The sequence below is a fragment of the Gobius niger genome (assembly GCF_951799975.1).
Source record: "Gobius niger genome assembly, chromosome: 10".
Taxonomy (NCBI): Eukaryota; Metazoa; Chordata; class Actinopteri; order Gobiiformes; family Gobiidae; genus Gobius; species Gobius niger.
Window position 1 is genome coordinate 31354132 of NC_136861.1, and position 22437 is coordinate 31376568.

The window sequence follows — 22437 nt, forward strand, 5'->3', positions numbered from 1 at the left end:
TCTGCTTGTTGTTAACATGCTGAACACAATATGTGAACAGTTGGGTTAATATTGTAAAGCAGTGATTCTCAACTGGTGGGTGAAGCCCCAAAAGTGGGTCGCAGAAACTTTTTTCAGTGGGTCGCAAGCTTATTCCACAGTTTTTTCAAAATTTTCCATCTGAAACTTCATGTAAACGCCCCGGAGTCAGTTCAAATTAATGTTATTGGGTTGTTTTGATCGTAATTTCAGTCTCAAAGGCAAATCTGTGGCTTGCTCTATAATGGTAAATACAATATTTTACACAATATATGACAAATTACATTTTTATTTGAATCTTGGCTTGTCGGGTAGTGGTGGGTCCCGAAGCCAAACACTTGAGAACTAAATGTAAGTCGTTTTCTTTGACATAACATCCTCACCTCAGTCACATTTTAAAGTGTTTTTGAAGCAAAAGTAGCTCTTCGACGTTCTGTAAAAGCAGCTCATCGGATAAAAACTGCTGGATACCCTGCTTTACGCTCAGACACAGATAATGCAGTCACACTTTTATTTTTAACTTAGCTTTTTCTAAAATTTTGAGCGATGTTTATATTTTCCCATGGCCACAGGAAGACACATGTAAAGGAAGACTTTCCCTCACTGTTGCCGTGCAACCATACTGTACCAATGAGAGTTGAGTGAGTCAGAGCTCTATAGAGTTTTCCCTTTGCCGATGTCACAGACGTTCTAGAACTTGAAATAAAACAACTTTGTTTTCAACTTTTCCATTTAAAAATACCCACTTCCACTAAATGTACCCCTTTACAGTCATGATTATGATTAATTAGAGCTACGGGCATTATTCCATCAACTAAGTCATAATTAGAAATATATGAAAATGCACTTCTAGCCTTTCTTCAGTATTTCTCCTCATATTTATGACAGTTATCTATTTGTTGTATTGTTGTTGTATTGTTCCATCTCTAAATGTGTTTCCCTGTAGTGTCTGGCCTTAACTTATGCAGATATTGTTTCTTGCAGGCTGGAATGGCGGCTGGTTACCCCGGCTGTGTGGCTGGGACTCGAAGGCAAGCACCTAAAAAGGAGCGTTGTGAGTCAATGATTCATAAAGCTGAATAATTCAATGGCTAGATGCATGTAGAGCATTTTGCCCCTGCTGAACCTCGTCCTCCAGCTCCTGCCAGACTAACATGTCAGCCTCAGCCTCAGCCTCAGCCTCAGCCTCAGCCTCAGCCTCAGCAGCAGCAGCAGCAGCACACCCTTCTGCTGGAAAATACTGGCACTAGATAAGTTCACAATTTGATGTTTTCATTTTGGATGTTAAAACACCCTACACTGAACAGATTTCTGCCGTACTTACTTGTCCTTGCGAGCACATCGCCTGAAGGTGGGGCGATGCTGGGCCAGGCCGATCAGGTCCATCAGGGGTATTGTAGGTGAGACTCACATCATCTGGGTCAGGGTGAATTCAGGGAAAACAACAGCCCCTAGGAAGTGGGGCAGGGGGGAAAAGCCTCTAAGGATAAGCTCATGGATGGCACTAAATAAACATTTAAGTAGCTCCAAGATTTAACAGGATACATGAAAAGTAAAAGTTTATTTCTTGAGCACTTTACCACAACGCTCAGTCGACCAAAGTGCTTTATATTAAAACACACATGTATATTGTGTTTATAAGTCGTAAGTTATGACAAGGACCCAAACATCCAGGATATAGGCAACCTAGGCATCAGTCCAATCTGGCCTATAGGGCACCACACTGGCAAACATCCCTGATCAGTCAGCTGATCTCTCCCCTGGCCTTAGACAAGAGAAGAAGGCAGACTCTGGGGATTATGTGTGTGATAATCATTTTACAGCTGGAAAATTAATTGAAATTGAATCATTATGGGACTTTATAACTGACGGCTGCAAGTGACAGTGGAAAGCGTTTTATGTTTGAGCTGAGGTTTGCATAAAAGGGCTCTTACTTCATCAATCAGCGACATGTATTCATTTTAGTATGAAATAATATAAATCGAATTGAAAATCGAGATCGATCAATATCAGATTTTTTTTTTTTTGTGATCAATATTTTTGCCACCTCGTCATTTCCTGAGGCCCCTTACATGAGAATCTAGGCAGCGGTCATGTGTATTTGGCGTCTTATGAGCTCACACAAGGGCGGGGCAAAGTGTGTATATTAAAAATGTATTTATCCAACAAAGGTTAATTGCAGAACTTTTTATACAAAAAATAACCTTGATATTAGTGTGTACCTGACCTTTTAGTGACCCAGCAGCTGTATGGGTGGGTAGCATGGTGCCTTTACTTTCTAAGATTTTTGTGTGTCTTTTTCGTAGGTTTTCCTCCAAAATGGTTCCATCGGCAGAGAAAACCTAACGGAAACCTTAAAAGACAAATGATCCAGGAGCGTAATAGAGGCTACTTGAGCTGATAGAGCCTAAGGATTATTTTTCCATATACACAGTTCCACAATGCACCTTTAACATTGGCCATTAGTTCTGAGATAAAAACTAAACATGAACAGACTTTCCAGCTCTATTGTCTTATTTTAGCCTCTTTCCTTAACCGAGCACATTTTCTCCAGTTCGGCTTAACCCAAATCTGAAAGCTTACAGCCTGCAAGCCACTGCAATGCCTCTTTTCACAGCAGAGACCGACAAAACAAGATTTTTCCTTGCCTTATTGTCGTTTTGTCACTTTTTTGTTGTATTTTTATTTGATTTTGGCACATTTTTTCTTGTTTTTAGTTTTTAGTTAGAGAAAATGTGCTCTGTTCAGGCGGGGGTTAAAGGAACAGGCCACAATTTCTACACACTGAGATATGTTCTTGCCTGAGCTTAGACGAGTTGATGCGTACATGTCTGGTCTTTGTGCGTGCGCTCAGTCACGCAAAACGACCAAAGATGTTGTTAGCAATTAGCCTCTCCCAATGTATTCCTATAGCTCCAAACGGGGGACCAAGCTCTTCCACGGGCACACAGACCAGACAGGCACGTATCAACTCTTCTAAGCTCAGGTAAGAACATATCTCAGTATGTAAAAACGGTGGCCTGTTCCTTTAAGACAGGGATAGGCAACGTCAGGCCTGTGGGCCAAATCCGGCCCTCCAGCACAGAACCTCTGGCCCTCAAGATGATTTTGAGGAACATTATCATGCAAATAAGAGATCAAATTCCTTTTACAGTACTCTAAAAATGCAAGAAATAGTGATAGTATTTTAAAAATGTTCAGGGAGAATATCCTACAGTATGTAACGTAACAGTGATTCTCAACTGGTGGGTCAGGAACCAAAAGTGGGTCACGGAACCTTTTTCAGTGGGGCGCTAGTCTATAGAGAACTTTTTTTTTTCAATATTTTCCATTTGAAACTGCATGGAATGTCAGTTTTTAAAAGCATATCTACTGCTTTTTCAATAAAAAACGTTTGGGAAAGCACAATATTTTGTACGATATATGACAAATAAAGGTTTTATTTGGGTTATTTGGGCCTGCCATCCGAGGGTAACGTTGGGTCCCAACTTGGGAACCACTGATGTAAAACTTTGGCATTTGCAGAAAACCTTGAGCTAAACCTTAAGCTAAAATGTTGAAGTTCAGCCCTTGGTGTTTTGATGAAAATTGGCCCGCCTCAACGCAAACTTGCCTACCCCTGCTTTAAGAGGTTAAAGGCCTGACGCTAAGCACACACCAGAAGCACATGGCTACTTACCATACCTAAACATAAGGACGTGCTTTAGCTGTTGGACTCGATTCTATCAAAAGTACACACTCTTTAATGGATTCCCAAACGAAACAAGAATTCTCTGTAATAATTGAAGCTGCTGTGAACGCTACGATCATCCAAATAGACTATTATTTATTTATTTATTTATGTGTTATAGGAAATTCCCATTATTTCTTGTTTCTTACCTATTCCACATACAGTACAATATAGCTTGTGCATTCATTTGATTGAAGTTCATATCGTGAATAATCATTAGAATAATCATGATTTAAATTACGTCTAAAATAACTGTATGAGTATCACTAAGGAGCGCGTGACTCCAAGTGCCTTATCAATGATGAACTCTGTGTTTGCCGATGCTTCACAAATGCTTAATAATGCGTAGTTTCTTCTAAATGGTCACAGAAGCCCCTCTCGCCTCGGGTCATCTTTTCTTGGAGCACGCCACATGTGAGGCGGTAGCCTTTCACGGGCGGCTTGATTTGATTGTGCGATTCAGCGGAGGACATGATCATGCCTACAGGACACGCGGGCTCGCGATACGGCGGCCAATCGCAAAACGCTCTGAACGCCTCGCGCCAACTGGGAATCGGCGGGCGAACTCAAAACGCCCATCGCGGCCGGTTGAGTGTGGCGCTCGAGGCATCGGTCATATGTGCAGCTCAGGGTGAGAGGGAGGGCGGGGTGGTGGGAAAGGGAGGGAGTGTGAGAGAGAGAGAGAGAGAGAGGGCCGGCTGCTTTGTGGATGCTCACTGACCGCGACCAAGACTCACGGAAGGAGCACTAATAGTCTTTAGCTATACGCCTGTTATGGATACGCCGCGTTAGACTCATCATGGGTTTTTTTTTTTTTGTGCCAATGGAGTGAAGAAAACGCAATCCAAACGGTCGCAATTAGCAAATGGCTGAGGCCGCGGTTATATGCAGCGTAATGTCCTCCGCAGAGAACTACGTTAACCACTCACCACCCGCCTGAACTGAGCGCATTTATCTCCAGCTTTGGCATTACCCAAATCGGAAAGCTTCTTGAAAAAAAGTGTCGGTATAGCAACGAAAACGAGGATGAAGACAAATACGTGACACAAAAAGCGATAAAGACGCAGGAAAAGAGCGACTAAAACGCGCAAGAAAGGCAATAATAATACAACAAAAAAAAGCTGGGAACTGTTGCATTTTGTTCGATATCGGTACTTTAGCGATGCTTGGTTTACGATACGATACCGGAACGATACTTTTGTCGATACCTTTATTTGTCATATAGAACCAGAAAACAGATTAATAATGTTAATTTACTCCTGTTCCTTCCATTTCATTTCTTTTGCATGTGTATCATTTGTTTGAAGTGAAAGAACCAAGAAACCTTTTTTTCTTTTTTTTAACCCCAATTTTTTTTACCTGTTTGTGTCCACATTTTTCCACTTGTTTTTGTAAATTTTTCCATATTTTTTCAAATTTTTTCCCTCATTTTTTCAAAAAAAATATCCCAATTTTTCCATTTGCTTTGTAATTTTTTCCATATTTTTTCAAAATTTTTCTCCATTTTATTATTATTTTTTTTTTAATTTTCCAACCAAATTTTGTGGGTTTTTTTCCCGACATTTTTCCAAAATGTACGCAAAATCTTTCCACTTGTTTTTTCCATTTTTTTCAAAATGTTCCCCCTTATTTCTTTTACATTTTGATGACCAACAGCATCAAAACGTGAATAAAAAGATTTCATTCTATTTTTCGGTACCTGCTTTTGATGTCTTTATTTTTTCGAAAACAGCAGTACCTCAGGCATTTTTTTCAACACCAGACTGGTATTGTTTAACGGTACCCAGCCCTACTAAAGAGTGACAAAAACACGGTGGAAAAAAAAATGAAAAAGGAAAAAAACACGTTAAAATTAAATGAAAATGTGACAAAAACACACAAAAAACGTGGCGATAACGCAAACGAAAATGCAACAAAAAAATTGTGAAAAAGCGACAAAAAACACTTCCATTAAAGCGATAGTCTGTAAGATTGCAGAGAGACACATTTCGAAAAGTAAACAATCAGGTCCTCCCCAGGTCTGGTGGGACCTGAAAGCCAGTCTTAGTTTTCCAAACTGAGGAGAGGGAGAGAAACATTGATCAATCCTTTACCTCCTGATTGGACCTGACAGGCTGGTTCACATGAAGGCTCGTCTCATTGGTCGAAGTGATGGCACCGGCGATTCTCATTAGTTGCCAAAAAGGGAGGGACTAGAAAAAGAAAATATTACTTACATTATTTCAAATTGCAGGCCCAAACAGTCAATTATATGTAATCTATGAAATATCTAAAACATTTAAGCTTACAGACTATCACTTTAAATGGTAAATGGGTGTGCATGTTTTTTTTTTGCATATACTGTTGTGGGCTATAGTACTTTAGTTCTAGCGGTTACTGCACAACGTATGGGTCAGAAAATATAATTAACAAATTAAGAATGGCCTCGGGGGGGCCGGATTAAAACTCCAGAGGGACACAGGTTTGACACCCTGGATGTATAGCAGCTATATAGGGCACGCTATTATGTATTCCAAGACTAGCTAACCCTAGTTTTTGGACCACAAAAGAATACTGAAAAGTGCCTTTTAGCAGTTAATATTTAGGTCTGATTTGAAATGTCAACGCTCCTGGACACGTCTTAATGTGCGCTGAGAAATGGATTGTCTCTTTTGCATAATAGGTCTTGCATTTCTACAAGGAATTTGGAATAAGAAAGAGGCTCCAATAAGTGGTTCTCAGCTGAAGCGGCTTCGGGGATCCACCTTTACCAATTCAAGACAAGCCGTGACCCAAATAAAAAATGCTAATTTCAAAAGCAATGTGTTGTTTGGCCTTGTTTTAGTATAACAACAAAACACAGCATTTCTTCACATAAATTTGTCTCAAAATTCGTCCAGGCAACGGATCAGAGCTATAGACTGTCTAAATAAGAATGGACTGAATGAGCAAGGCATCCCATAGCGTTCAGGGCAGGCTAGCTGAAGCTCATTCATGTTAACAATTTGACTGGGTTTTCAGAGCCAGCTGAAGTATCTAGAATAGGGAGAAAGCATAAATAAAAACAGTAAAAAGATAAAATTAGCATGATGTTGAGGTCAGAATGGCAAGCCTGTGTTAAATAATGAGCAAAAAAAGTGTCAATGGAAAGTCCAGAGGAGCCAAGAACTTCCAGCCTCCATTTCCTTAAGGCTACAGGATGAAGTCGGCCACAATATGTCCATTCTTCATTTTACATCTATGGTCCCACAAACTCCAGACCCAGAAGTTGGGAACCCCTGTGATGGTTTCGTGACTTGTTCATATATGGATTACCTGATGAAGCACGTACAGTAAGTCCTCATTTCACTCAAAGTCATGCAGGAGTTCACTGAAAAATGAGCAACGGTCATGTTATGATCACAACATATATTTTTATCCCCTTTTAAAAATGTAATGCATTTCAGTCAGTGAATTAACCTCTTAACTCCCGCCTGAACCGAGAGGATCTTTTTCCTCACGTCATCAGATTTTTTTTCCATCATTTTTTGTTGGGTATTCACTCATTTTTGTAATTTTTTTGTCACTTTTGTCATTTTCTCGTAATTTTTTAATCACATTTTCTTCTTTTTTTTGTCAATTTTTGTAATTTTTTTGTCAAATTTTTTATCATATTTTTGTATTTTTTTTGTAACATTTTGTCACATTTTTGTCATTTTTTTCGTCAATTTTAAATAATTTTTTTGTAATTTTTTTGTCACATTTTTGTCATTTTCTCCGTCAATTTTTTTTGTCATTTTTTCGTCCATTTTTTGTCAATTTCTTGTGACATTTTTGCCACTTTTTCATCAATTTTTCATCACTTTTTTGTCAATGTTTTCTCACTTCTTTGTCACATGTCCACCATTGTTTTCGTCTCAGTTTTGCTGCTATTTTTTTTTTCCAGAAGCTTTTGGACTGGGATAAAGCCAAACTAGTGAAAATGTGCTCGGTTCAGGTGGGAGTTAAGTGGTAAATGTGCCATCCAGTATAAGTGTAGCCGACTTTTTTGTTTTAAGACTTAAAGCTACTAAATAATGGAAAAAGTTAGCACGTAAGCTAGGGCGGCTACGTGCTGCATTAGCAAATACATCGGTTGGACAAAGCTAAGAGCGGGTTTACCTGTGAATCCATGGCGTGACTTCAGAGCAAAGACCATTGAATGGCGCCAACGACTAACGAAAATTGTAAATATCTGCTGCCCCCTGGTGGACATTCTGAAACACTGTCTGCATACAAAAAAAATGACGTTCTCATACATTTTACCGGTCACGCACGGATTAAAACTACACAACAATACTTAAAGGCAAATACGCGCATATTCGCTTAAATTGTGCGTTCAAAAACCGATTCAACTGACGTTATTTGTCACACATTCGAGTTTTCTTTTTCGCGAGACCGCCAAACTCCGATTCGACTACACTTCCCAGGATGCATTGCGTTCAATATGGCGCCTCACGTCCTCGCATGAATTTTGTCAGCTGGTGCTCCAAAACATTGCTTCGAATAAACAAATATACTCTTCGGGATCCGCTGAGCACATTTGCAACACGACAATGCGGCTTCCCGTCGCTGTAGTGACATATTTAGTGAGGAGACCGTTGGTTTGTTTTCGCCGGAGCCTGTGCGCTGCTAATGGGCGGCCGGCAGTCGGAGGTGAGCCGGTCCTGGTGGTGGGATCGAACCCGGGACTGCTGCGGAGGCTCGGCTCACAGGTTCGGTATTTTGATGGATACAGATATCCAAGATTTAAAAGCGCTTATTGTCTGATGCATAATGTGGAATAACTTCCTCTGAATGAAATGCCTTAATCTCGTAAATTAACTCAAATTAAATCAACTCTTGACAAATAATCGTGTGCACAGGTGGAGGTGAGGCCTGGATTCATCACTGAGGAAGAGGAGGCTGCTCTGCTCAAAGAGTTGGAGCCAGGGCTGAAGAGGAAACGCTATGAATTCGACCACTGGGACAACGTGAGGCCAAGTCATCGAAATCATTACTCTCCACCCCCGCCTTAACCAGAGCGACTTTACCCAAATCTAAAGAAAATAGCAACGAAAATGAGGATGAGAACGCAGTCAAATAAAGCAACAAAAATGTGATGGAAAAAGCAACACACGCAGCAAAATAAGCGAGAGACGCAACAAAAACGATAAAACAGTTAGAAAAATGCAACCAAAACTACAACGAAAAAGTGAAAAATCTGAGATGAGAGTTTTGTTCATCTTAGCTTTCAAATGAGACGTTACACTCAATTGTGAAGAAATCAACGCTACTATTGCTATCAGTAAAACTCAACTATCAGTAAAACCTTTGATTTAAACATGTGCCCACAGGCTATCCACGGTTACAGAGAGACCGAGCGGGCGACGTGGGGGCCGGCTTGTGCAGCGGTCTTGAACCGGGTTCGATCCGTGGCCTTCCCTCCAGACAGCGCCCTCCTCGGACCAGTGCACGTCTTAGACCTGGACAAGAAGGGCTACATAAAGCCTCATGTAGACAGTGTCAAGGTATTATCCTTTTTTCTACTTTAGAAGTAGTTGAAACTAGTGTAGCAGGTAAACAGACCTTAAGTCTTACAAAAAGAACAAACTTCAGTTGTCCACTTTGAGGTTCAGTTTGATCAAATGCTACTTTAGCGACATTAAATATTGCAGTATTTGAAATGTTTGATCCACCTCTGTGTTATGTTTCAGTTTTGTGGCAGCACCATCGCTGGGTTGAGCCTGTTGTCCGACAGTGTCATGCGTTTAGTGAAGCAGGACTGTCCTGACGAATGGCTGGATCTTCTGCTGCCTCAGTTCTCGCTCTACATAATGAGGTACAATCGCACACGCATTTTCACATCACAAAACCGTCGGCCGTACTTTGACCCATTTTGTTTCTCCAGAGATGAAGCCAGATATCAGTTCACCCACGAGATTTTCAGAGATGAAGAGTCGGTGTTCAACGGACAGAGAGTCCCACGGCAGCGGCGGATCTCCGTGATATGTCGCAACCTGCCGAGCTGATGAGAGGCTGACATGGGGCCAAGAACTGGAGAGAGAAGTGTGAACTGAACTGTTAGATCAGACTAAACAGACTGTTGATCCATCCACCCTCAGCCTTTATGATTCTCAAACACTCTGCACTTGGTATTATGTTTGTTATAAAGCGACTTCAAGGCAAAGTGGTCTTTCTCTGCTATTGCAGTGTTTGAAGAATGATGTCACTGTTTGATTCCAAACAATGGCATGGTTAATTTGTAAACAATATAAAAAATAAATACTGTGTATTTCATTGTTTGGTCTTGTGTTTACTTAAAGGTACTATACAGAGTTTAAAAAGGTAAAGATTATGTATTTTCCTCCCCCTACATGTTCCAGCCATGTCCTAATGTGTAGAATGAGCTCAGACCTGTTCACCACAACTGCCTCTAAAATCCTGCACTGTCACTCAGAAGGTGTTCATTCGGGTCCGAAGTGCCGTCATGCACGAGCTTAATATAGAAGCTGCAGTTACACACATGACCTGGGGTGGCAGTAGTGAGTATAAAATGGCCAACTTGCATAGAGTCTCTTTAAAGCAGTACTAAGTAACTTATGCCCCTAGAGGCCATAAACGCTACTGCTGGTGTTGTAGCATGTCGCGTTTTTTTACTCATGAATTGTCTGAGAGTAAATACTACGCTGACATCCAATTACACAATGGAGATTTTTTTTCACTCAAACTTGGCTGTAAATAAGTTTACGCTTTGCCCGTTAGCCTGGTAGCTTCTTCGTCATAATTCCATTAGTGTGTGTTGGTGACGCCGACCCGGAGGCAGGAAAGCTGCAATTGTGGTTTTCTGGCCAGAGACACCGGGGGAGATGAAAGACCCCCTCAATCATCCCATCAACACTTGTATTATTACGAAAAGGATTTATTAAGGTAAACAAGTTATTTAGTACTGCTTTAAAGATACATTACGCAACATTTTATGTGGAAAATGAAGTTGTTTTGTTGGTTTTCTTGTGACAGGCTCCGTTAGCAGTTTAAACCTTCCACAAACAATTGATCCTGGACCATCCTAGAGCCCACCGAAATAGAAGGTAAAGGTGCCATGCTGACCACACATACAGCCACTCAATCACTACAAGAGCAAATAGATACAAATATCAACTTTTTTTTCCGCATTAAAAATTATTAATAATCCCCATAATGGCAATAAACAAAATTGTTAAATCTGATTAAGTAATCCTTGAGCAAAAATTTGTAAATGTGTAATGTTTTTTACGTAATTATAGATCAACAAAATACCAGTGTTTGGAATTACAACCTCAAATCCTTTAGTGACTTTGTTTGATTTCCTGTAATAAAATCGCCAGTATAAACAGAACCCACCCCCTCTGGCTGCTCATGCAAACGTGACAGGTTTAGTCCAAAGAAAACTCACGTTTTCCAGACAAAGGAGTAATAGGTGACTCAACAACATATATGACGGTTTGGATTTGTTTGTTCGCGGTTTTAAGTGCCCCCAAATCTGAATAAAGCCTTTGCAAGAAGAAGTGCAGCCCCTTCTTTTTGCTCGTGTCGGGTAAGTTCATTATATCATGTAGTGTTTATAACGTTATTTGAATTGTCTGCAAGTTTCTCAAAGGCAATCAATATTCATTAGCGTTATCTAATTTTCATTTGCATGAGAATAAAGGGGCACAGGACTCCATTAGACATTACCATCCAAACCTTTGTTGTGAATCCCTGGCCGGCTCTGACGATGCTGTGTCAGGCCTTTACTGGAACTCTGTAAATAATTTGTTTGGACTTTTTGGTTAGCAACATATTCAAAAAATCTGTGTAAAGCTCAAATGCATGTCCGGCCTTTCTCTTTGAAGACACTGAAGAGCTCTTGGATGGCCCGGCTTCCGTACGTGCAGTCTTTCGTTGTGTTCTTGGGGATCCACCTTGGTAGTATAACTTTCAAGGTTCATTTAGTCAGAAACAAGGATTAGAAATGTTGAATTAGTTTAACTTTTCAGCCGCAATCAGTCCTCAAAAGGCTTGCCGTCGCATTAATAAAGTTTGTCCACAAGATATCAGCGTTCAAACAGAATGAAGCAGCTCTGAAGCTCCGAACCTTCCAAGACTTTTTGCCAGGAAAGCCTTGAAGTGTCACAAGGCTTCACTCCCATACACTAGCAATTATAAACCCCATCAAGACTGATATTACCGTGCTCATGTTATTCGCACTGTAATATCCATGAGGTTTGGGCCAGGTCAGCCTCTCTCCCCATGTGTGTTTGAAAAAAGGAAAAATAAAAGAATTTTCATAATTTTATTAGAATTTGTTTTACTAAAGCAAACTTAAAAACTAAATGATAGCAGTCCAACTCTTCTACAAAGTCCGTCACAGATCTCAGTCTACTTCCCTTGGGTCCGCAGCCCGTCACTCGGTGAGATAGAAATGCATTTTGTCGTTGACGTTCTTGCGCTCCGGGTTGAGCCTCTTCAGGATCTGGGCCAGCACGTTGACCGTCTGCTCGTTGCTCAAACCCGTGCGCTTGGTCTGGAACTTCTTCAGCAGGTCTTTGGTGGTCATGGGTTTACGGATCAGGTAGCGCCGCACCGCCTCCTCCGTCAGCTGCACGTCACTGTCGCGGGAAAGAAAACCGATATCGATCAGACAGACGGTTTTAGTTTAATAAGCCCTATTTACACAGCTCGTCTGATTGAGAGAATGAAAAGAACCACGTTTACCTCGAAAGATGTTCAAGCTCACTGTACTTACTGCCAATGGAGAGCTTTACAATGGGAACTCTAATTACGCTGCAAGAAGTAATCTAGAAATGAGTAATTAATGTCCCAAAATCGGAGTATTTCAGTAGGCAAGTAAAAAAAAAAGCCAGTGAGACAAGTATTTTTGCACCAAAAATGTTTTTTAAACACATTTAAAGGGACTATACAGAGTTTAAAAATGTTTAAAGTAAAGGGGCTAGACGCAAGTTTGCCATTTTATACTCACTACTGCCATCCCCGGTCATATGTGTAACTGCACCTTCTATATTAAGCTCGTGGTGGCAGTAGTGAGTATAAAAATGGCTAACTTGCATCTAGCCCCTTTAAACATGTCCTCTGCTGGAGCCTTTCCACATGAACAAAGCACAAATACAATTGCTCTTTAGTCTTCATTAATCAATGAGAATTTAGTCGGTTTTCAACGTTTAATTTAGTTTTAGTCTAAAAAATATTACTTTGACTAAAATTATGAAATTTGATATATTAACCTATAATTCTCCTCTTTTGTAAGCTCTTTTTGTCTTTTGGAGAAATATTGTTTTTTAGTCACGTTTTAGTCAGTTTCATTATACAGTATAAAGTAATATGTATGATATGTATTAGAAATTACTGGAAATTGGGATAAATAATAATAATCTCTTGGCTTTATAGCTTTTGGCAAACAGACTACACCACAATGGGCATTGGCAGAAGTGTCATTGTGAACAGGACTTTTCCCCAAAAGCACCCGCTCTCCTCGTTCTCTGATCATTGCTTCCAATTTTTTAATTTTTTAATCAACAGCACCGTCTGCACATCGGTTCCTCAACCGCTTTCTGCGTTTATACATTACGGTATTTAAAACTGTTCTGAGAAAAGATAAAGTCCCAGTGACATCGCTGAGGACGTGCACTGATAGTAGCAGGGGGAGAGAGGGGTGCAGCCTGCAGCATGTGAGCCCACGTGAGATGCTGGTGCCGCTCTGTGTCACGTTTTCTTTTTGTGTTCTCCAGCTCGCTCTGACGAACCACTTTCTCCCATTTTATCTCGTCATGTTTTAGTCCCCAAAGAGCTATTTTTAGCTCGTCGTCATTACGTTATCGTCATTAAAAAAGCTGCGTCAACTTTTGGACACTACCGTCTTCGGACAGTAAAGTAAACAGTTTGCGGACGATGATTGTGATGAATGAGGGATACCTTGAGCTGGGGGTGGATTTTCCGGACGCAGGCTGAGGGGTGCTCTTCCCTGACGGAGCGGGACTCTGACTGTTAGGCTCCATCTTGAGTCTCTTGGCAGCGGGGGTGTCGGTGGCAGCGCCCGGCGGTCTCTTTCCTGTGGACAGAACACTGCTTCGTCAGACTAAACTCACCTAAACTCCCGGCCCACAAATCTCCTCTACAAATAGAGGACACACCTTGCTCCAGTTTGCTCGCCGCAGCCCGGAGAGTACTGGACGTGGAGCCGGAGTCTATCGACGGTGTCCCAGGACGACTGCCCGCCCTGGAGCTGTTGCCGGAGCCGCGGCCTCCACCTCGCTTTGGGGGAGTGCGCTTTTTCTAAAAACAAAAGGTGCATGAGAACAATTGGAGATCAGGATGACAGTCAGTGGCTTCAGGAAGTAGCATATTCCTCTATTTATTATGTACAAGCCTGACACAAAAAATGTTCAAAGTAAAATCAGATTTTGGCACAACAACATTGAAAAGCTACAACAGTTATAGCAGAAACTCCAACTCTCACCATGAACAAAGCCGAGGCCGTCTCCCCTTCGATGTCACTGTCTTCTGAGCTGTCCGATTCGCCGCTGCTGTCCGCTAAGGAGATTCAAAAAAACAAACTTTATTTCATCGTTCATATTTCTCGGAGCTCCGTCTGTAGTTTTAGTACCTTTCTTCTTCTTCTTCTCAGACTGGACGGGGGTTTTCTTCCCCTCCTCCTCTTCCTCCTCCTCTTTGTTTTCCTCTTCGTTCTGTTTTTCTTCTTCACTTTCTTCTTCGCTTTCAGACGCTTCATCGATCCCTTTAAACGGTATCAGGGTGCAAGTTAAAGAGGGGGTATTATGCTTTTTTCAATCACATGGCACCAGTCTATATCACACTACAATGATGACCAAACCTTCTGTTGGTCTGTAAATGCAGTAAATTAGAATAACTGCCTTGTATAAAATTGCTCTCTCAAAATGGCTGTAGTGAATGTCTTGAAATAGGCCTCTGTCTCTTTAAGAACCTCTGACCCTTTCCGACACGCCCCCTCCACACGCTGTCTGTGGCATCAGTGGGGAGGGGGTTCAGTGGTTGGTTACTCGGCTGGTGACGAAAGCTCGGAGGCGTCTCCAGGAGGTGGGGGCGTTCCTAGGAGGACTCAGGCAAACCTATCCCTAAAATGGCCGCCATCAGAGTTTTTACAGATTACTCAAAAATACGTGAATGTGCCAAGGCAACACTTCAGGCATGTTTTTAATGAGGGAATGACATAATAACATGATGTAAAGCTTGAAAAAGTCGATTTTGCAGAAGACCCCCCTTTAAACAAAAGTATATAAGAAAATACCCTTAATTGTGCAACTTCATATCTGTAAAAATGTCTGAGCAATAGCAGGCACCGCTCCTGCTGTGTTTGGGGGCTTTGGGAGGGGAAAAGCATGACACACTTCAATCATTTTTTCCTCTTCATCTTAGTTTTGTAATTACTGAATGAAGCTATGATGAGGGAACAACATAATATGCTTATAAGGTCACTAAAGGATTTTGATTTACATGTCCCTCTAAAAATACAGTATAATGAACAAAAAAATTGCAATCACAAAACCAGTCCCAAACTACTCTTGTAAAGATGTGAGAATGGTCCAACCTTTAGGGTGTTCCTCCGCCTTGGCTTGCTTCCCCTTCTCCGGCTCCTCTTCTGAACTAGAATTAAGAGGAGCATATTCACTTCCAAAGTAATTTTTAAAAAGTATTAATTATAATAGTATGGTAGCAGTACAATACCTGCTCTCATCGGACATGTAGTCTACTTCCAGCCCCTCGTGGTCTCCGTCATCGCTGTCCTCCAGCGCGTCTTTGTCGCTGCCTTTCTTCTTTTTCTTCTTTGCTTTGCTCTTGGCTGCGGCTTTTTTAGCCTTTGATTTGCCATCGTCGTCTGCGAAAGAAATCGCAGAATAAGCGCACAACCTTTTCAGGAATTAACTGGAAACTACATGGAGTTAAATTGAAGGTTTTTAGATTTTTTGACTAACTCGGCCCAGTTTGCAGCCAATAAAGACCAGCTGGAGCGGGTAGGCCCGGAGGACGATGAACGCCAATTTCTCCTTGGTACAGTAAGTGCTAACACGCTAGCCTAAGGTCAAAACATAAACAATACTCATAATTTACACAGTTTGTCAGTAGGAAAACAGTTGGTTTAGTGTTTACTTTCCTTTTGAGTTGAGGTTTATACTATTTTTTATATCAATAAAAGCCACATTTATTTTAAATATAATAATTTAGAATATAAATTGTTGTTGCCATATCACAGCACGAGGTGTTTACAGGCAGTCTTTTAGCCTGTTCCATGTATTTAGAATATAGATAATCACAGAAAGGCCTTTAGCTATCTGAGCCTGTTCCTACAAACGCTCACATTTTGTTTGCCATCGAATCCCAGACCCGATTTAAATTGAACGTTCTGTCCCCATACAAATGAATAGGGAAAACAGGCGCAACTACTAACATATGTTGAGGTATGTTTCGTCCTTTTCGTGGCATTTATATAAATTCTGTTGTCTCTACATCATTAACATAATATAAGATGATTAAAGGTCGATCGATATGGGTTTTTCTAAGGCCGATGCAGATTTTTGGGGATTTTTATTTTTATTTGGAAAATCGGCACCAGCCATTTTTTCCAAATGTCTGGTCTATAACCCTGCAAAAACATAAATACTTGGCCACTCCAGCACTGGCCGATTTTATTGTATTACTTCAGGTGATTCAATCCTAGTTTCCCTCCCAGTTTTGAATTCTCCAGGTTCTGCGCTTCAAAATAACAGGCACCCACATGTCATTGTGAAGCATTTTGAAGTGTACATATTGACTGAGGTTTAGTGAAACATATTTAAAGGCAAACTGCATAACATTTGAACTATACTGTTACCATCAGTAAAAAACATGCACATAATGACCAGCTCCACACAGAAAATGCTATTACTGCAGTGCGTAATCAAAAAATGGATTTGGATGAGGATCTAACCTTTGTAAATCTCAAATTCTGCTGCGTTTAGTCGACATCTCCATGGAGACGAGCTGGTGATGTACCCACTCCTGGTAAAATTATTGTTATGTCTAAGGAGACTTTGTGTGTGCCTTTATGAGGTATTTTTCAACGATGAAAATATCTGTCAGAAAATAAATGCTTGTATTTAAATTGTATTTATTGGGTAAAATTATATGCAGCGTGGCTTGTAGCAAACCAATTTTCATTGTGATGTTCCTCAGGTTCCCTGAGGCCTAGGACTCCTTTTAAAGCCCTGACTTTGCTATTTCCATTGCAAAAAACGGGCACTTTCAGTCCTGGAGATATCGGCTAATCAGCCAATAGTCGATATTGTAAAATCCCCTATCCTATTACATCCTGCAATCCTATATCAGTTGACCTCTAAAGATGATATTTAGTGGCCATTGGAAGTGTATCCGACCCCACAAAATGCAGAAACCACAGCGGATGCTTTTAGACGCTAATTTGTCAAATCTTAAAAGGTCTGTACATTCATTCATGATTTTTAACTCGGCCTTGACCTCACCTACATGTGGTCGATAGGTTCACAACAGCTGACATCATCTGGATCGTTCATAATTGGGGATGTTAGGTGGCTAACGCTAACGGCTATAGGGAAAATACATTGAGCAGGCTAACAGACGCTGAAAAGTCTCCCGGACTAGTCTACTCGCTATCTGTCCACATTCATACGCTGCTTTTCCCTTTTATTTCTGTGGTGTTTTTCCTATAGCCGTTAGCATTCAGCCGTCAAACATCACGATTTATGACAGATCCACATGTTTACAGCTGTTGTCAAGCCATCGACCACATTTAGGTGATCTCAGAGCCTCGCAAGAAATCATTAATGGATACAGCTCATTGAAGATTTTACTCAGAATGGGCTAATAAAAGTGTCCTCTGAGCTAAAAGCTAAATCATACTTTTTGTGGGGTCGGATTCACATCCAAGAGCCACTAAACATCATCTTATAATATGCTAAATGAAAGAGAAACCAGTGACCGCCATAGTATTCCTGACGGCCCGCTTCCTCTATTCTAAACGGCTCTTTAGGATTTTGTGATGTCTAGCGAGCATCACCATGGTTACTCCCCACTAGCGGATGTCATTGACAATGACTATACCTTCCCCTCCGCTGCTGTTGCTGTCGTCGCTGCTCATCTCCAAGTCGTCCTCCAGGTCGTGAATGCGCAGGTCGCCGCCCCGGCTGCCGCCCTTCTTCTTTTTGGATGACTTCTCTCCCTCGTCATCGTCGTCGTCGCCGCCGCGCTCCTGCTCCCTCAGGCGCCTCTGGAGCATGATGCTGAAGTGGTTCACGACCTTGTTCCTCCTGAGGGGAAACAAACAGATCAGTGGTGGTGCTTGGGCTTCTTCAGGTGGTACTCAGGTACTCAGAGTCATCTGCAATTTTAGACTTTATTCATTTTAATTCCCAATTTGATTACAAACGCAAGTTAGGTGTTTTGTGTTCTGATTCAAACATGGCTTACACCCATTTTAGACATAATTTAGTCCAATTCAAATGTATGTTCGACCCTCTTCCCATGATTTTATTTTATTAATATAATACAACCTGAGTTTAATACTGACTGTGTGTGTTGTTTTCAAAAAGTTTGAATTGTTACAGCAAAAACAAAACAAACCGTTAGTCACTCTCACAATCACTCTAAATTAAACGTAAAAGTGCTCATTCCGAAATATGTAACTTTTGGCATCATGTAATAAATGAAGAAATGTCAGTTGAGTTAATTGGGCTGAACTATTTATCACAATATAAAAAATTCCAAGACGCAAACCTCGGGTACTGAAACCCAAATACTGTCACTAAAAAGGCTCTCCCCTCTCATAGATGCATTCCTACTGTTAAACCCTGCGACCCCAGTGGATTGTGCACATATATTGAACATATTATTGTTTATAAAGTAGCTATCACATAAGACAAAGCTTATGTAGCTTTCAGTTAGCAGCAGCCACCCTAATCAACATACTAAGAGTCCCCTACCATCCTGTCAAAATAAAAGTTTCACATGATACTAATTTATGATGAAATCCCATCACAATGTGACAGTATTAAATGTGATAATTTTTCATTATCATCTTATCATCCCCGTAGGGAAATTTGCCCTCTGCATTTCACCCATCCTTCAGTGGGGGCATCTCATCAGGAGCAGTGGGCGCCTGCAGTGCTGCGTCCGTGGACCCTTCTCCAGATAGAATAGCAATAAAATATGTCACACATTTTTGTTGTTCATGTTGTCGATACAAGATATGTCTTTGCACAGCAAACGTTACGACCTTATTTTTGGTCTTTTTGGATTCATTTAAACTATTAAAGGTTCTTGTGTCCAGGAACACACTTGGATGTTAAATGTTCTGTTGGCCCTAAATCTTGTAAAGTTCATGAGATGTTTGTAACATCCTTTTCGTATTCACCACAATAATCACTAACACTGTTCTTGTGTAAAATCTCTCACCTGCCCCACTCCTCCTCGGCCTCCTCAGCCGTGAGAGTGCGGTGTTTGGCCACAGGCATGAAGTTATACCAGCCGTGCACAGGGAAGGCCTCGAACGCACCGTCGGGGCACTGTGTGAAGATGTAATATGATGCGTTTTCTGTAACGCCGCCCTTCTTCACACCCTTGAACCTAAAAAACACAAAAAGGTTCAGTTAAAAAAAACAAGTAAAATAAAATAAAATAGCTTGATTTCAGATGTCAACTTGGAAACGGACCACAGCCTTGACCACTCAGCAAATTTAGAAGAAAATAATTTCAACCATCAGTAATTTCAAAGATATTTACCTTGAATTTCTCAGGCATTTAACATCAACAGTTAAAAACTAATTCTACTAAATACTTCAAGAAAAATGACCCCTAACAAACATGCAATGCCGCTGATGCTCACCTCTTGCCTGCTTTTCCATTCACTTTGAGAATCCAGGGCTGGTCTTCCACTTTGAACTCTTTCGTCACGATACCGAACTTCTTCCTGCGCGCCTCCTCCCTCTGCTTTTTGCCAAACTCGCTGCCTGCTGCGCCATCGGCCGCCTCCTCTTCTCCATAAATGCGTCGGGCACTCATGTCACGCTCCATACGAGCCTGGAAAAATGTATAGCAGGGCCGATTACAGAAATACATAAACAATGACCGTTTTGAGGCCATATCGAGCTCTAAGTCACATAAAGCTGTTTCGATTTCAACATAATGAACTAATGAACCATAATGAACAAATAAAACCAACCTGTGTCCAAGTTGAACAAGCCACTTTGTCTCCGGAATTGAACGCCATTATGTTGTACTTTTTAGTGGTATTTCTGAAGACAAAAATACAGATTAACATGATGTGTATCGTGATTCAAGTTTTTAGTGCCCGCTACTCACTTGGGCACTCGTACTGTGTACTCGGTGCCGGAGGAGCTACTGCTTCCCTGCAACAAAGCAAATGGAGAGATTAGATTTGTGATTTCTTGATTTCAGGTACAAGGCAAGGCAAGGGAAGGCAAGGCAAGTTTATTTGTAGAGCACAATTCATACACAAGGCAATTCAAAGTGCTTCACAGTTAAAGCAGCATAACATACAAGAAAAACAAATACAATCAATAAAAACATCAACATAAAATTAATCAATTACAGTAAGAGGCAAGAGTGTAGATAAAATACTTTCAGTTCTCTGTCTTGAGCACTATTTCACTCTGTCTTGAGCACTATTTTTAAGTCTTTAGGTACTAGTGCACATGGTCAGGAGCAATATTGCAAGAGAAGCTATTAAAGCATTTAATAATGTGTTTCTAAAAGGTCTAAACAGAGCTAGCAGGCATCATTTGTTTATTTGTTTATTTATTTAGATCCCCATTAGCTACTAAATAAAGCAGCTATTCTTATTCACAGAGTATTATGTTGCTTACAGAGAAAATGTATGCATACACTGTAAATCACATACTGTACATTGGTGCCGTCACTCAAATTTCAATTGCTAACTGACTCGCGGGTTCTTGCACATTTCATTTTTGGACATTTCATTGACATTATCAAAGCAGAGGAATGTACTTACGAGGGACGTCATGGTTGTCGTCTATCCCACTTTTTTGTCAAATTGGCCACTGGAAATAGACAAAACAGGTCAAGCTCAGGTGTATTTATTTTAGTATGTTTGCTGTTAAACTAACTCAAGGATTTACAGAATATATTAAGTCTAAACCAGGACTAAGCCACAGATTAACAGCCCAGTCACTCAGGGATGCAGAGGGACCGCACTGTTTTTCATTGTTGCCAAATGAGTAACGTTAGATGCTTTCACTCAAAGTCTTAAAACAAGCAGAACTGGCATCACAAATCATGCTTGCAAACCATATAAAGGGTAGGTGTTAAATAGTAGAGGTAAAAACATGCTACATTAGAACTATGAGAGATCGCAGTGCATTAATGATCCATGAAGAAATTGCAATATAGAAATAACGCTCAATGGGAGCAGTAAACAGAGCACTGGACTAGGACTGTACATGGACTAAAATGTGTTCGATCATGATTTCTTTTAATATTTCAATACCCCAAGTAGAGTACACTGGTTGACACACGATACAACGACCTAAACTTGGGTTAAATCGCCACGCAGCGGCGCATTGTTCTCTTTATTTTGATAGCATTAGCACAGTTAGCTTGCGGACCGACTGCTTAGCAATTAGCATCCCAGGCACGTTCAGGGGCTTTGTTGTGGGTGTTTCAGCGTGTTTTTATACGCCAGCATAAACGTGGACGGTGTGAATTATGAGACAAGGGAGTAAAGAGGCGCAGTGTTGTAGAAACGTCGTTACCCTGGGAAATGCTTGAATGCACCGGCGGCGTCCCTGTTGAAAATCTTCTTCGGGTGCCGTAAAGCTGTGACCACTTCCGGCGTGCTGCCACCTGCCGTTCGGGGGGCTCCTAACATGGATTCTGCTGTCAAAGTCTGTGTCCCCGGTACAATTTCGTTCCGTTCACATTTCACGTTATTTATTTGGCAACCCGTTATCTTTATTTTTATATGTTGTGTGTTATGTACCTTAAAGGAACAGGCCTCCGTTTGTCCATACTGAGATATGTTTTTACCTGAGATTAGACGAGTTGATGCGTACCTGTCTGGTGTTTGTGCGTGCGCTCAGTAACACACAACGACCAAAGATGTTGTTAGCATTTGGCCTCTCCCAGCATATTCCTATAGCTCCAAAGGGGGGTGAAGTTAGAAGCGACCAAGCTCTTCCAGGGGTAGCCTACGCACAAAGACCAGACAGGTACGCATCAACTCGTCTAAGCTCAGTTAAGAACACATCTCAATATGGAAAAATGGTTGCCTGTTCCTTCCTGTGCCAACATGACCTTTGTGAACTTAAAGGCCCTATACCTGATTTTTTGATTAAGTTCAGTAAAGTTATACTTAATTAATCCCTGCAGGGAAATCTAAGTAGAAAAATATGTTCTCTGCATTTGACCCATCATCAATGTCGCTGGACAACCTGCAGGAGCAGTGAGCTGCCAGCATGGCGCCTTTACTTTGAAATAAAGATCTGATTTTGCGGTTTCGGACCGACTGTGATGAAGAAAAGCCTATCTTTCCCACTGCTGTTTGAGTCACTGGAACATCGGTTATGACTGTGGCGGAAGTGTTTCCTTTAAACAATGTCACCACTGGGGATTGTATCCATGATGATACAGAACAGATGATACAGGTGTCA

At 41.1% G+C, this 22437-nt stretch overlaps 2 protein-coding genes across 2 annotated transcripts; one reads left to right on the plus strand and one right to left on the minus strand.

Annotated features, from left to right (window-relative positions):
• Nucleotides 1-8191: 8191 nt before the first annotated feature.
• On the plus strand, nucleotides 8192-9992 carry alkbh7 (alkB homolog 7). Its single transcript, XM_079565367.1, has 5 exons — nucleotides 8192-8460; nucleotides 8611-8718; nucleotides 9082-9255; nucleotides 9442-9566; nucleotides 9636-9992. Exons 1-5 carry the CDS (start codon nucleotides 8302-8304, stop codon nucleotides 9754-9756), a joined length of 687 nt encoding a protein of 228 aa, XP_079421493.1. The 5' UTR covers nucleotides 8192-8301; the 3' UTR covers nucleotides 9757-9992.
• A 2072-nt stretch (nucleotides 9993-12064) lies between these two features.
• gtf2f1 (general transcription factor IIF, polypeptide 1) lies at nucleotides 12065-20836 on the minus strand. Its single transcript, XM_079565335.1, has 13 exons — nucleotides 20781-20836; nucleotides 20111-20157; nucleotides 19971-20043; nucleotides 19635-19828; nucleotides 19205-19375; nucleotides 17855-18060; nucleotides 15467-15617; nucleotides 15330-15385; nucleotides 14367-14498; nucleotides 14220-14293; nucleotides 13894-14035; nucleotides 13676-13811; nucleotides 12065-12354 (listed from the first exon to the last, which is right to left on the minus strand). Exons 1-13 carry the CDS (start codon nucleotides 20790-20792, stop codon nucleotides 12150-12152), a joined length of 1599 nt encoding a protein of 532 aa, XP_079421461.1. The 5' UTR covers nucleotides 20793-20836; the 3' UTR covers nucleotides 12065-12149.
• Nucleotides 20837-22437: the final 1601 nt, after the last annotated feature.